The 14781-nt window shown below is 40.7% G+C and overlaps 1 protein-coding gene across 3 annotated transcripts in view; it reads left to right on the plus strand.

Moving 5' to 3' along the window:
* RECQL (RecQ like helicase) overlaps window positions 1-14781 on the plus strand; it is a 32917-nt gene that overhangs the window by 16813 nt on the left and 1323 nt on the right. For all 3 annotated transcript variants that reach the window (XM_040345447.1, XM_040345445.1, XM_040345446.1), the window contains exons 8-14: window positions 516-597; window positions 4674-4822; window positions 5353-5470; window positions 5643-5781; window positions 8282-8373; window positions 10165-10384; window positions 13114-13231. In XM_040345447.1, the coding sequence (XP_040201381.1) occupies window positions 516-597; window positions 4674-4822; window positions 5353-5470; window positions 5643-5781; window positions 8282-8373; window positions 10165-10384; window positions 13114-13231 (918 nt within the window). The remainder of the gene's footprint in view (window positions 1-515; window positions 598-4673; window positions 4823-5352; window positions 5471-5642; window positions 5782-8281; window positions 8374-10164; window positions 10385-13113; window positions 13232-14781) is intronic.

Here is a 14781-nt window from a genome sequence, read left to right on the forward strand (position 1 = left end):
ATGCTCCATGGTCACTGGTGTCATAAAGTGATGTGAAGTCACCAGATGATGCAGGTTGCTCAGGGATCCCCCTAGAGGCTGGGGTTATAAGGGAGACAAAAGTCACTGGAACCCCAAAAACTTGAGTAAATGGCAATATTGGTGTCACGGGAGTGCACGGGGGTCCTAGAAAATGTAGAGGCATGATAGTGCAGGAATCGCTGCAAGCACAGGAGTATAGGGGTCATTAGAGTACACAAACTTGAAGTGCACTGGAGGCACAGGGGGGCTTGGCTTGGGTGTGAAGAGTTGCCTGCATACCTATTGTTTCACTGCCCCACCACTCTTAACCATGCCGCCCCAGACCTCCTCCTTTCACAAAAAAATCCCTGAAAGGAAGTGAAAGCGTGACCCCCAGCTTCTATAACTGAATAGAAGTAATGTGTCTGTTTGCTCTCTTTAAAACGAAATCATTGATTCCAACAAAATTGTATTTGTGAAATGAATTGACTGGTTTTATTAACAATGTCTTTCAGGTTCGGCTGAAGCCTTCAAGCACCAATGACTTTATAGAGGACATTGTCAAACTGGTTAACTGCCGATACAAAGGACAATCCGGTAATGGCACTCCTGTACTTCTCAATGCAGACAGAGATCTGATACAGCATTCTTTGAATTGATAATCAACGTGGGTCATGTCTATTTGGAGTGCAAAGAATTCCATCCGATTTATTTGTATTTTGTCTGTACTCATTGCGGAACCTGTCTGGTGTAATACTATATTATGCGTATGTATTTGAAGCTGCAACAAGTTAGATAGAACCAGTCTCATTAACTGGCTGGGTGACATTTAGCATCATCTAGCTCTTTCCTCCTCAGCCTAACTGTCCCTGGCTTACCCCTTTCACTCATTGGATTTTAAGCTCTTTCTTAGATTTCAGTTCTTTCAATCATGGAGACTCAGCATCACATGTGGGTGTTACCTAGGGCAAGCTCAGCCTGCTTGGTAACGCCCATTCCTCCCGACAGGAATTTTGATATTTGCCTAATTCCTCCCAAGAGACAGCTCAACGTTTGCGTCAGGAATGAGGGCTCTTGAGAGAAGCACTGAGGCAGAGTACTGTAATGTTTTCAGAAAGCTATGTATAACACCCTACAAGAACCTCCCACCAGCCATGATCTGCATATTAAGGTATGTACAGTCAAACCTCGGATTGCGAGTGTTGCGGTTAACGTGTGTTTGTGTTTTTTTTTTTTTAAACAAGCAAAACGAGTAGGATTCAAGCCACAGCGGTGTGCAGTACCACGTATGGCCTGAGGTGGGGTGGCACCAGAGCCGTTCTGAAAAACTCGGAAATGCTCAGTTCCCAAGCCTTTTCAAGGTTTTCCAAGTTCAGCCAAACTTTCCCGGGCCTTTCCGAGTGTTTCTGAGGCTCTCCGGCACCCCCCACCTTTGCCCACATGCAGTATTGCATGCCATAGAAGTCAATGCAAAGGAATTATTTTTGTTTCCATTGACTTCTATGGGGTAACTCTCTTTGATATGCGAGTGCTTTGGATTACAAGCATTCTCCTGGAACGGATTATGCTCGTAATCCAAGGTTTCACTGTAATTAAAATGGAGAAGGGTTTTATTTTAAAACTTCATTAGCATGTTGATGAGGGGGGCAAGGAGGATCCAGGGAACAGATCAAACGTCAGCTTTTATATTCTGCCTTTAAGTGTTTCTTAACCCAGGAGCCTGCATTCACAATATCTGGTCTCCCACAGTATACAGAACATGCAATTATTTTAGTAAATACTGCATATACAGACTGATTTTAGTAACTCTTTAACCATTTTGCATAGGTAGCTAGTGTGTGAATTTGCAGGCCAAATTGGCAGCGTTCATAAATGTCAATAACTCTGATGCCGCGTACACACGACCGTTTTTCGGGTTCTAGAAAAAACGTTTTTTTCAACCCGATCATTAAAACGGCCTTGCCTACACACGATCGTGAAAAAAAAATGCTCTAGCAAAGCGCGGTGACGTACAACACGTATGACGGCACTATAAAGGGGAAGTTCCATGCGGATGACGCCACCCTTTGGGCTGCTTTAGCTGATTTAGTGTTAGTAAAAGACGATTCACGCTTTTCTGTCTGTTACAGCGTGATAATTGTGCTTACTCCATTACGAATGGTAGTTTTACCAGAACGAGCGCTCCGTCTCATAACTTGCTTCTGAGAATGCGTGTTTTTTTCACGTCGTTAAAGCCCACACACGACCATTTTTTACAACCCGAAAAACGACAACGTTAAAAACGTCGTGAAAAAATAGAGCATGTTCGGAAAAAAAATTGCCCATTTTTTATAACCCGAAAAACGATCGTGTGTACGCGGTATAAGGCCCTTTGCACATGGGGCATCTAGCTGCTATGCATGCAATCCCAGCGATTTAGTGCAACGGGAGGCTCTATGTGTTCAGGGACAAATTCCCTATTTGCAGAATACCTCTGTTTTCAGGCATTCATCCCTGAATGTACTGCACCCTAAATGCATGTGCCATCTGGTACAGTGTTCAGCCCTGTCCAGCCGTACGTTATTTAGCTTGCCATTGACTTTGACAGGCTGCAGGCAACCAAATGCTGCAACTGTGCTTCACAAGCGCATTAAAATGTAGGGATTACACTCAGCAGCTAGACACCCCGAGTGCAAGTGGTCTACGCTACGTTGCTTACCTAAAAGGAAATCTTTACATTTGTTCTTTTTGTAAAGAAGCGTGATCACTTTACCTATTAGGGATCCTATAAGTATTTAATCTGGTTCAACATTTTAACATACACTGCTCAGACTTCTTATTATAGCCTGGCAAAGTTGCAAAAAAAACATGACTGCTGGAGGCAGGGCTGTGGAGTCCGTAGATAGATGTTCCGACTCCTCAGTTTTATGTACTTACGACTCCGACTCCCCGACTCCTCTGTATTAATATGCAAATGTATTTTATACATTCCTTGAGGGAAAGAAACGCAACCTACCACAGGACTACTGGCTGGGAAGCCAACAGTCTACTGTATTGCACAGTTTAAGCAAAAGACAAACACAATGAAAACAATCAAGTGGCTGGATAGTAGCAGCAGGCATAAACATCAGGAACAGGATCTTTACCAGTTCAAAAATACAAACCACATTATTTGGTTGTTTTAGAACAAAAACAAAGCTTATCTATAATGAACCAAAAACAAAATCTGTAAAACCTAGAAATGGTTTATATTAATCTTGAAATGTAGTTATAGGCTTAGCAAATGCAAATCAATTCAATGTAGAGTTCTAAGGAAGAGAATTGCCTCTGCCAGATCCTCTTTCATAGAGGCTCTTAAGTCAGACTTTATTATTTTTAGGACTCTCTAGTCCTGCAAAAAACATATTTATTTAATCCCTTATCAGTGAGAGGCTAGGTTACACATGGACGCTGCGTTCCCTGTAAAAGCAAAACACAACACTATGGAAAGTAGAAGTATTGCAGCTCCTAATTGTGCGTTGCATGTCATATAGTGAAGCACATGAAAAGCTTCTTCACGGTCACTTAACGTGTTCGTTTTGCCGTTACGTGAGGCACTGCATGCATTGGTCTTTATTCTTACAGTAGAGAAGTCATTAATTATAACTTTTTGTGAATTGGGACATTTAAACTTGCTTTTTTTTTTTTTTTTTTATTCCAATCTAAATTTAGTAGGAGTCGGAGTCGGTGCATTGTTTGCCGACTCCGACTCCAGGTACCCAAAATTTCCCCCGACTCCGACTCCACAGCCCTGGCTGGAGGTATAGATTTGTAATTGTGAACCTAATTGTTATCTCAGCCTGGGAGAATTATAGTTTATAATCTTTGGTCGCATTTTTGGACATTTTGCTAGTTGAATTTTTTTTCAGTGGAGGGAGGACGCCTTTTCTGACATTTTTCATTATGGTTTGTATTCAATTCCCCATTCTTATTAAACAAAAGACCGTTTTAGGCCTAATGCACGCTTTGCCTGTCTCTCTTAGACACCTTTCTCCTGGCAGCAGCGTTGTGGCAGAAAAAATGCTTGATGCTTTTAAGCAAATGTAAACACCTCAAGGGCTTGGGCAGTAATTAATTTAATGGCTAGAATAACATTGAAATTAATAAACACTCAAGTGCTACTAAAAGTCCCTAGCGTTAACATGCGTTTAGATGCATTTACACACATCAAGTGTTTTTTCTGCCAAAACCCCACTGCTCCTGAATGTGCTGGTAGTGTGTTTTTTTTTTTTTTTTTTGTTTTAATCTTTTTTTTCTTGTCCAACCACCCCTGCTGCTAAACGCCCATGTGCATGGACACATATGCTGTCATCATGCATTAAACACCCCCCAACAGCAGCGTTAAAAACGTCCCATTGTGAATGAGGCCATAATGGGGGGGGGGGCAATTCTATGTTTATAGCTTTTTTTTTCCTTTCATTGTGTATATTGGCTAGCCAGACCTACTGAAGTGTGTTTATTAAAGGTTTTGAGACTGTTCACACCATTAAGAAAAGCCTTTACTTATTTTACCTATTTTATCTGCACGGTGGGATAATTTAGGTGAATAGCCACACAATTTGTGTGAATGTTTCAGATCCATAGTAAATTAATCCAAATCTTTTTTTTTTTTTTTTTTTTTTTTTTTTTTTTTATATCTTCTCCCTTTTCTGCAGGCGTTATATACTGTTTTTCTCAGAAAGATTGCGAACACGTCACTATAAGTTTACAAAAACTGGGAATTCGAGCAGGAACATACCATGCCAACATGGAACCACGTGACAAGACGAAAGTCCACACTTGCTGGACTGAGAATAAGATTCAGGTGTAGTCCGATTGTAACAACCTGAATATACATTGTAATAATCTATGTTTAGTAATATTGGGCTTTGGTAGGTTGACAGATGTCCCCACAAATTTTATGAGCTGTTGTTAGTAGGAAACCTAAAGCCCTAATGTGATACTGAAGGCAAAACAAAGTTAAAAACCAAGCTTATACTTGCCTTCTCTGTGCAATGTTACACAGGCCACTTTTCTCCTCTTCTGGAAGTTCCTGCGGGTGCTCTTGTCTCCTCCCTCCTTCAGGTGCTTTCTGTAGCAAGCTCGGTGCTAAGGAGGCACCCGCTCATGCACAATCCTATTGGGTCCTGAGCCGGGCTGTATCTGTCCATAGATGCACAAAGCGCTGGTGTACCACACACAGTACCACTTTAAGAAGGATGATAAAAGAGCCTAATGAACCACCACTGAAGTATCCAAAACACATAAGGCCACAGCTTAGCCCACTGAACTCCACCTATAGGTGGCCTATCACTTTTATATGTATTGACCCTTTAATCTTTTCTTTTCTCTCAGGTGGTTGTGGCCACAGTGGCTTTCGGGATGGGGATTGATAAGCCAAATGTGCGGTTTGTCATTCATCACTCGATGAGTAAATCAATGGAAAATTATTACCAGGAGAGTGGACGAGCAGGTAAATAATTTTGCCACCTAAAACCGGAAATTATTACACATAAAAATACATTTGTACATGTTTTGAACATAATATAAGCCTCTTGCATTTCTTCTTTCTTTGTCATCTTGGTTGTATGGTGCACTAGTCATGTGACCTTATGTGTCCCTTTTTTTTTTTTTTTATCTCACAGGTCGGGATGACAGTCGAGCCGACTGTATATTATATTATGGGTTTGGTGACATTTTCCGAATCAGTACAATGGTTGTTATGGAGAACGTTGGTCAGCAGAAGCTCTATGAGATGGTTCAGTACTGCCAGGACCTTACTAGGTGCGTTTATGCAGGTTATTGGCTAAAGTTTATAACTTTTATATTCTATATTTGTATCTCCCCCTTCTTCTGTTACTGTATTACCAGGGGACACATGACTTCACAGAGACTTCCCACACAGAACACCTCGAAGGTGAAATTGGGCAGTGCCCTTGGAGTGCAAACTCCAAGCGTACCAGCTGATTAAAATGAATGTCACTCCAATTCAGAATCTTATATATAAATATCTAAAGGACAAACCGCTTTTAATTCGGAGCAGAATTTGGTAGGAATCTACAACAAAGTTTGTTAAAATACCTGCAATATACATTGATCAAGCGGAAGGGGATTTTTATTTTTCTCAACAAGCTTGGAGTTAAACTTTAAAGCCTAACTCCAGTATTTAGTGAACTGAAATAGTTATTTTGTTTGGACCAAACTGGTCTAAAGAAACAATTTCTTTCACTAACATATGCAGTGGCTTTGTGCGCTGTATAAACTGTATGTAGCATCAGGTACATACAGTGTACTGTGCTGCGTTCCGCCAGTGGGATGTGAACTTCCTGTCCCGCTCCCGGGAAACAAATATGGCTACTCAGCCATTCACTGGAAGCTTTGTATATTGTGAAAGAACAGAATGCTTTCTTTGATTGGCTGAGATGGAGATCATGACATCATCTACCCGCCTCTCCACCTTACCCAATCAGAGTAAGCCTTATATTTATTCACAAAATACAAGGCTTCCTGTTAATTGCTGTGCAGCACTCAGACTGACTTGATTTTTTTTCAGGAGCGGTACTAGAAGTTCATGTACGCTACAGGAACAAGATGCTGTAATACTGTATGTAGTTGATACTACGTACAGTTTATACAGCGTTCACAGCCAATGCATGCATTTCCTCTTCGTTGTCTATAGAAAGAGAAGCATGCATGCTTACGTCATGCTTATTTTGTGGGCAGGTGTAATTGGCACAGCACCCAGTAATGACACCCTTGCATGCATTGATTGTCAGAAATGCCCCTTAGCTGTTCTCATCAGCATGGTACTGTCCCTCATAGACACAGATAGCAGCGGGTAGGTTATGTGGGCGAGAGGCTGGCTATGTGAGAATTTACATCTAATCTAGAAACAGCACTGAGCTCCACCTGCATACACGCCTACCATGTTGTGCGTTCCCATTGAATTATAGGGTGAAAGTCACATTTTCCCAAAGGAGCCAGTTACTTAATAGGAATTAAAATCGTGATTTAAACGAAAAGTAAAAGCATTAAACTATTTCAGTGTTTTTATTGTTGGGGAGAGGGGCCTAGGCATACAAAGTGAGCAGATCCCAGAGATCAACTTTACGTTTCACATGTGTGCATATATTATTTATGAGCAAAATTCCTTTTTTTCCTTCACCATGCCACTAACCCCAAAAAAATTGCCAGCAAGCGGATAAAGGAAACCTGTGCAGCTGTCATGCTGATCTGGTGGCTTTAATAGTTTGAGTAACTTCACCCAAACCGGTATAAAGAGCAGATACTTGAACTTCAATGTCTGATTGCTTGTTCCAGGTGTATTATGTTATTAAGTGCAGTATCTGGGGGAGCCCACACCTGCAGCACCCATCTTCTGCCCACCATCACTTTTTTAGATATTGGCGGACGTTGCTCTTAACCCCTATATATTTATTTTCACCCATCACTATGATGGGCAGTCTCTCTGGCACTGTGCTGAAAATAAGGAGGGACAGGCACCCTAAAGCACTATAGGGATGTGTCCGAACCTTTTATGTAAGACATGTATTGCCTGAAAAGACGGAGATGTGAGATTCTCTAGAGCTCTGTAGTGGTGTGAAATATTTTGTGACTATTTGGTATTCTGACAACCTGCCCGGAGATGGGGCTCTCATTTCCCTTTTTTCTTTTTTTTTTTCTTTGGCTCTCCTTCGCTCTTCTGTTAGGAGGAAGGCCTGTTATTTATGGATCTCAGTAGCTGTAGTTCAATGTACAGAGACAGAAAATTTAAAAATGTACAGAAAATTTGAAGTAATATAACCCCATGGTATTTGGCCCCATGGGTGTATGGTTACAAGTTTTCATCAGGAGCCGAGCTAAAAGTAGAAAAGGGTGGAGTGATCTGAGTGTGTTTGGACTACACAACTGTAACTTGTGGTAAAAGTGCTGCATCATTGATGTGGTTTCTATGAACACATGATCTAGCACTGCATAGGGTTTTGTCGGAAAGCACAGTGCACTGATGAGTGCTAGGCCTAATCATTAACTGCTGAGCACTGATGTGTGCAGATCATGGATCCTCCCTGCAAGGATTCACCATTTGAACAGCTTCTGGTTGGATATTGCTTGAAAATTACGATTCTCTATAAAACTGTGGATTTATTTTCAACTCTCCAGTGACTGTGAACTATAATTTGAAGCTGAACGATCCATAGAGAGTTTTGTGCCATCTATAAATGTTTTTCATAGTGTACTGTAGAATGATGTAAAATAATGTGATTTTTTTTTTTTTTTTGTGTAGGTGCAGACGTGTCCAGATCGCTCAACACTTTGATGAAGTCTGGGACTCTGCACAATGCAATAAGATGTGTGATAACTGCAATTCCAGCAAGAGTAAGGAATCCTTCTTGTCCATATAGCTATTCAGACTACACAGCTGGTTCTCTGCCACAGCTCAAGCTTATACTATTGTTTCCCATAGCATTCAGATTCCATTTGTCAGGGGATACTTGGAGAAAGAGAAATAGGGAGATTGTTGCGTTTTTGGTGGCTGTTTTGCTTAACCATTTGTGGACACTGGTAGTACTACATAAGTCCAAAAACTTTTATTAAAGTGTATGCTTGTGTAAAACATCTTGGATGCAAATCATTTGATTGCAAATGCCTCTTTGGGCAATCCTTTGACAAATTAATCAAGGAAGTAACTGTGGGAAATGTACTCCTACCCCATAAGAAAGAGCCTAGGTCTCCTACTTCTGCTTCTACTTCTGCTTCTACTTCTCCTACTTTCTATCCCGCCCCCCCCCAGGTATCTACCTCAAGGCTTAACAAATCATTTTGTCAAAAACTCTTGCCCACCAAGCTTTCACTAGAAGCCCTCACAAAGAAGGGCACCAGCATTCATTGGCACAGCGGGTGGTTGTATCAGTTCCTTCAGGATTTTAAGGTTTCTATTCAAACCTATTTTCAGTCCCAAAACCAAATGGGGGGAATGCAATTCCTTAACAGGTGTGGTGTGTTTTTTTTTTTTTTTTGTACCAAAATTCTGGATGAAATCCACAAGATCTGTAATTGCTTCCCTCAACAAGGGAAAGTTCTTGCATCAGTAGACATACAAGAAGCCTGTCTCCATATTTCCATATCGCTCTAGCACGTCCTGCATTTTGTTGCAGGAGACTGCACTTCCTGTTTGTGGTACTACCATTTAGGCTCTCTTCTGCACCCCAAGTGTTCCCAAAAATGCTTGTCCTGCTTATAACTCTTTTACAAACCCAGATCACTCCTGTCACAGGTTACCTGGATGACCTCCTATTGAAGGACTTCTCAGCCAAGACCTTGTCTGCTGACATCCAAAAGACCATCCAGTGCCTTCAAACTTTTGGCTGGATAATCAACTTTCAATGTCTGTATCTAATCTTGGACACGCCCAAGCCAGAATCTTCCTCCCGCAGGAGAAAATTAAATTGCCTCCTAAATGTCCAGCTGTCAGAACCTCCGGTCACAATAACACCTGAGGAAGGAAAAAGTTCTGTGGGTAGATTACAGGCTCAGACATAACATACAATGCCAAGCTGCAGCAAGCAAAGCTAGCATGCATTAACAAGGGGATCTACTCAGAGATAAAACTATCATTCTACCACGTTGCAAAACTCTGGCTTGGTTTAGCCACATCTCGGGTATTCCATCCAGTTATGGTCATCAGTCATCAGAAAGGATGTGCTGGAACTGGAGAGAGTCCAGAGAAAGGCAACAAAGCTAATAAGGGGGCCATAGGACCTCAGTTATGAGAAATGACTACAGCCCATCAGTGCTGCCTATCAGTGCCCATCATTGCTGCATATTAGTGTCCATTAGTGCCAGTTAGTGCAGTCACATCAGTGAAGGAGAAGACCTACTTATTTACAAAATTTTATCAGAGATGAAGAAAAGGGAATTTACAGGTATAGGAAGTCAAAACTTCCTTCCCTTTTTTATTTAATTTTTTTGTTTCATGTACTTTGTTTATTCATCTGCAGTTCAATTGGATGAACTTTGATCATCAGGATTTAGCTAAAGGGCCAGACAGCTACAAAACATAAATGGCAGAATAAAAATTTGATTCATGTTTAAATGGAATGGGACAAACACAAAAACACTGTCATGTGAGAGAAAGTTGGGGCTAAAGAGTATCTTTTCTCTGTCTAGCTTATGACCATGTGGACGTGATGGATTACTGCAGAGACATCCTGAAGATCTTGGAACAAGCCGATCAGATGGATGAGAAGCTCACCCCACTGAAGCTTATCGACGCCTGGATGGGGAAAGGAGTTACCAAACTGCGTGTCTCTCAAGTCCTCCCCCCGCGGCTCCCACGTATAGAATTGGAGAGGATCATCGCCCACCTCCTGCTGCAGAAATATATAAGGTGAGGAGAAGAAAGCTTATAATTTTATTATATCGGGGTTCATCTTCTGTAGGAAGTTCACAAATATTGATGTTTTGGGAAATTGATCATGCGAATGTACAACCCCCGTCATGTTATCTTTTGTGTAATGTGTACTGTTAAGTGGACCTGTCACTAACTTTACAAGTCTACATGAGTTCCTGATATGATTTTGAGTTGATTACAAATGCCCTAGGGTGGTAATCAAATACCATTTAAGAAAATAAGTGCCACATCCTATATATATGGGTTTAAGAAAAAGAGAATTTAAATAACATTTTTTCAAAGAAAAGATGGACTTTATAGGCACATTGAAATGAGATAAAAAATTATTTTAATAATGCATAGATAAACACATTGATACATCTATAAAACATAATAACACTATACATAGAAAAAGGACCAAAGGGTCTTCCAGAGATTGTACTCAATAGCCTCAGAACTTGTTTGTGGAGCTGTAATGTCAAAACAGATCCCACGCTGGGTAGAGTATTGATTCCTGGACTAAACCAGATGGATCCTTATAGCTTTAAAAGAAGCTCAACATGTTTCGCGATTTCAAATATATTGCTTCTTCAGGAGCCTTTAAAGAGAGTAAATAGACTTTAATTAGAATATAGAGTGAATCTGTACAGTAAAGCAAAAAGACCGATTATTTTGCCTTTTCATATAGATAGCGAGACATCATCATTTGTATTTGTTTTTGTATATACATACTCACCAATAAATGGTGCTTTGATTGGAATTGAAAATGGCTGCCCTGATGCACACCACAGAGCCTGGCTATATATCACCCTTTTTGTGATAATATAAGGGGAGAAAATTTGGACCCCAACTTCCTGGATTTGCCACAAATTGCAAGCCAAGTGTTTGACACTGATGGGCAGAAAATGGAGATGCAACGGATAGCTCTAAAAATAATATATACCAAAGTTCAATTAAGTTTGTTATTAAAGAAAAGCCAAGATGAATGAATAAAATCACCATCCTAAAGCACGCTTACCGTATAGTTCTTTCAAAAGGAAGAAACTGCCCGGAAGCCCCATGGAATAGGGATAATTCCCCAAATAATAAGTACCATCTGTGAAGGAATATTCATGTAATATTTTTGCAATTAAGGTAGCTCGATTTAGCAAAAAATACCAGAATTGGCAATTAAATGGCCTTATCAACAAGGAATTCAAGCACAAACAGGTGTGCTAATATCTACCTGTAATGGTTTGCATACAGCGTGAGGCGGTGATGTTGGTGAATCCAAAAACGGTGAGCAGAGTAAATTGCACCGAGAACTGTAGCCCAGTCCTACACTGGCAAATCTAATCAAGACATAAAACAATCTTGATGGACTGTAATTAAAGCATAAGAACAAGAAAACATCATCCCAAATGCTGATTTGGTATCTGGGCCTACCTTCCAAGAAATTCCTAAAAGTAAACCGTTACCGATGGTAGGTGGTAATATCAAGTGCTGAGCCGTGCGTTCCGCTTGAACACTCTCCTAAGCACCTGGAGAGTGACATGCGGTTTGTTTATATGCATCCCGCTCGGGTGACGTCGGAAAGTCCTACTGACCGTCCGACATCACTCACGGCCGTCCAAAAGAGTGCACCGCGTAATGAAGCCTGTCATGGCTTCACTGCTAGTCATCTGTTGATGACAGCTGTGCAGAAGGTGCCACTGGCTAATCATACAAACCCAACCCCTACCATAGGGAGGGATAGGGCGGATTTCCAGTGGCTTGGGTGGCCACATTTTAACCCATGCAGTGCAAACACTTAAAGGGTCACTAAAGGAATTTTTTTTTTTTTTTTTTAGCTAATAAGCTTCCTTTACCTTAGTGCAGTCCTGGTTTCATGTCCTCATTGTTCGTTTTTGCTCTGATGTTGCTGTAATTCTTCTCTGTTCTGGACACTTCCTGGTTGTCTGTTTCCTGATGACCACAGTACTGGGAGATTCTAGTTTCATTTTCCAAACCATCACTGCTCTATGGCTCTGTACATGCACAGAGGCAGGATAACATGCAAAAACGAAATTAGATGCAAAAACAAAACTAGAGGTACATTATATGATTGATTTGTATCTATTTTTAATCAATTTTAAAAGGAATCGGTTAACTATTATGTCTCTATACCCTGTAAACAGTCATTTCAGCAAAAAAAATGTTTTCCTTTTATAACTCCTTTTAACTATGTGGCGCCAGGTAGAGTGGTCAGTATTGGAACTGCAGCCAAAAGAAATGAAACCAGGGCAGCTGTGGTGTGCCGTTTCTGCAAAACCATAAATGTGCATGCTAAACAAAGCATGCCATATAACATCAAAGAAATTTACTTTGACTGTACAGAAGCATTATACTAAATATATTGGAAATTAACTGATTATTCTATGGAAAGCACTATAGCAAATATATTTAACAATGACAAAATTAGTTCCTGACATGTCACAATATACAACCTGAGCATCCTTTTTCAGAATAGCTCCACCTTTTATCAATAAAAGGCCATGCTTGAGCTCCAGCCAGTGACTTAGCCTAGGTTGGGATAAAATCCTCAGTCTGCTGTGGGAAAGAGTAAGAATTTCCACGGTCACAAGTTGAGAGGCTACAGCAGGGGCTGATCTGAGTCTGACATATGTGAACACAGCCATGTTTGGGTCTCCTTTGTTGCTGGGCAGTGTCAGGGATGGTCTCATGCATTATTTGCCTTTTTCCTGCAGGGAAGACTTCAGCTTCACAGCGTACGCCACCATATCCTACATAAAGACAGGACCCAAAGCGAACCTGCTTAGAAATGAAAAGCATTCCATCACCCTACAGATGAGGACCTCAATCAAGGTTTGTTATAATAGGGCTCCTGGATTCTGTTTTTTTAACCAATGTATGATAAGAGGGGCCCCTGGTAACTGTTCTGATTCAGAAAACAGATGCTAGGTGCAGCCACACTGGGAAGTCTGACTGCTCATTACTAGCTTTGTATATTTTAGGTGAAGAGTGCCACCACTATAGGAATATATGTAGAAGTGGCTTGTAAGGGTGGCTCAGCTTTGATCTGGAGGAAATTGGTGGCTGTAGTAAGCTGACCTCTCCTGACAAAGCTAGTTACCTGACATTCTCTCAGAATTTGTAAACAAGTGTGCAGCATTTGAGGTCAAATCTCCTTGTATAGGTTTTTTCCAAATCAGTGACTTATTATTGCAGCCATTGGATTAGCATTTTCAGAACATGTCGGCTATGGCAGCCCCAAGTAGAGGATTTCTTAAAGCTGGCCTTATGCCGCGTACACACGGCCGTTTTTCATGTCATGGAAAAATGCCATTTTTTAAATTGGTCATTAAAACAATCGTGTGTAGGCTCCAGAGCATTTTTCTCGACGAGAAAAATGGGCATTAAAAATGTTGAACCTGCTCTATTTTTTTTCTCTACGTTTTTCACGTCGTCGTTTTTCTCGTCATGAAAAATGGTCATGATTACAGAAAACAAAAAAATAGCATCTGCAAAAGTTTGGGCACCCTGCAGAGTTAATATCTTGTACTGCCCCCTTCGGCAAGTATCACAGCTTGTAAACGCTTTTTGTAGCCAGCCAAGAGTCTTTCAATTCTTGTTTGAGGTATCTTTGCCCATTCTTCCTTACAAAAGTCTTCCGCGCAATTGGCAGTTAAATCGACGCAGTGCCGAATCGCAAAAAAGGGGCAAGGTCCTTTAGCTGCATTTTGGTCCGGGTCTTAAGTGGTTAAGCGTCCAGATTTTTTAATTCATCATAGCGAATGTTGGTAATTGTTATGAAAAGTGAACGCATCCGAATTGAGTTTCGGGCACGAAATACGAAATAACAGCTAATGCGAAACGGAACTAAATAAAATGAATTTATTGACAATGCGCATGTCTAGTATATGTATACACACCACATATATAACAAGAGATATATATATAATCTTGTTATGTAGATATATCTGCACAGGAACAAATTATTTAGTATAGTTACTAGGTCCTGGAAGGAGAGGTTTGCATAGATAAGGGGCGGCAACTTCCTCTGACACTCCTGTTGCTATTGAAACCTATTACACTGCTTGTGCAGCACTGAGCATGTGCGAGATCTGGAAAGCTGAAATCCAGGAAGTCATACAGTCTGGCTTCATGATGCACACACTTAAGATGGTCCCAGTCAATTTCTATTTTATAAAGTATCTAAATGCTGTAACAACCTAACAAAACGGAGCTTAGTTTACAGACTAACTTTACTAGAATACATTAAGCTTGTGTATTACAGGGGTATTTATATTTAAAAAGTAAAATTGTGGCCGGAACTCCACTATAAAGAGAAAAAAGTTACTGCACAGGTGTCAGGATGTAATGTTGCTTGTATTGTATGAAAACTGCTTTCCTCG

Source organism: Rana temporaria, chromosome 3 (assembly GCF_905171775.1).
Source record: "Rana temporaria chromosome 3, aRanTem1.1, whole genome shotgun sequence".
NCBI lineage: Eukaryota > Metazoa > Chordata > Amphibia > Anura > Ranidae > Rana > Rana temporaria.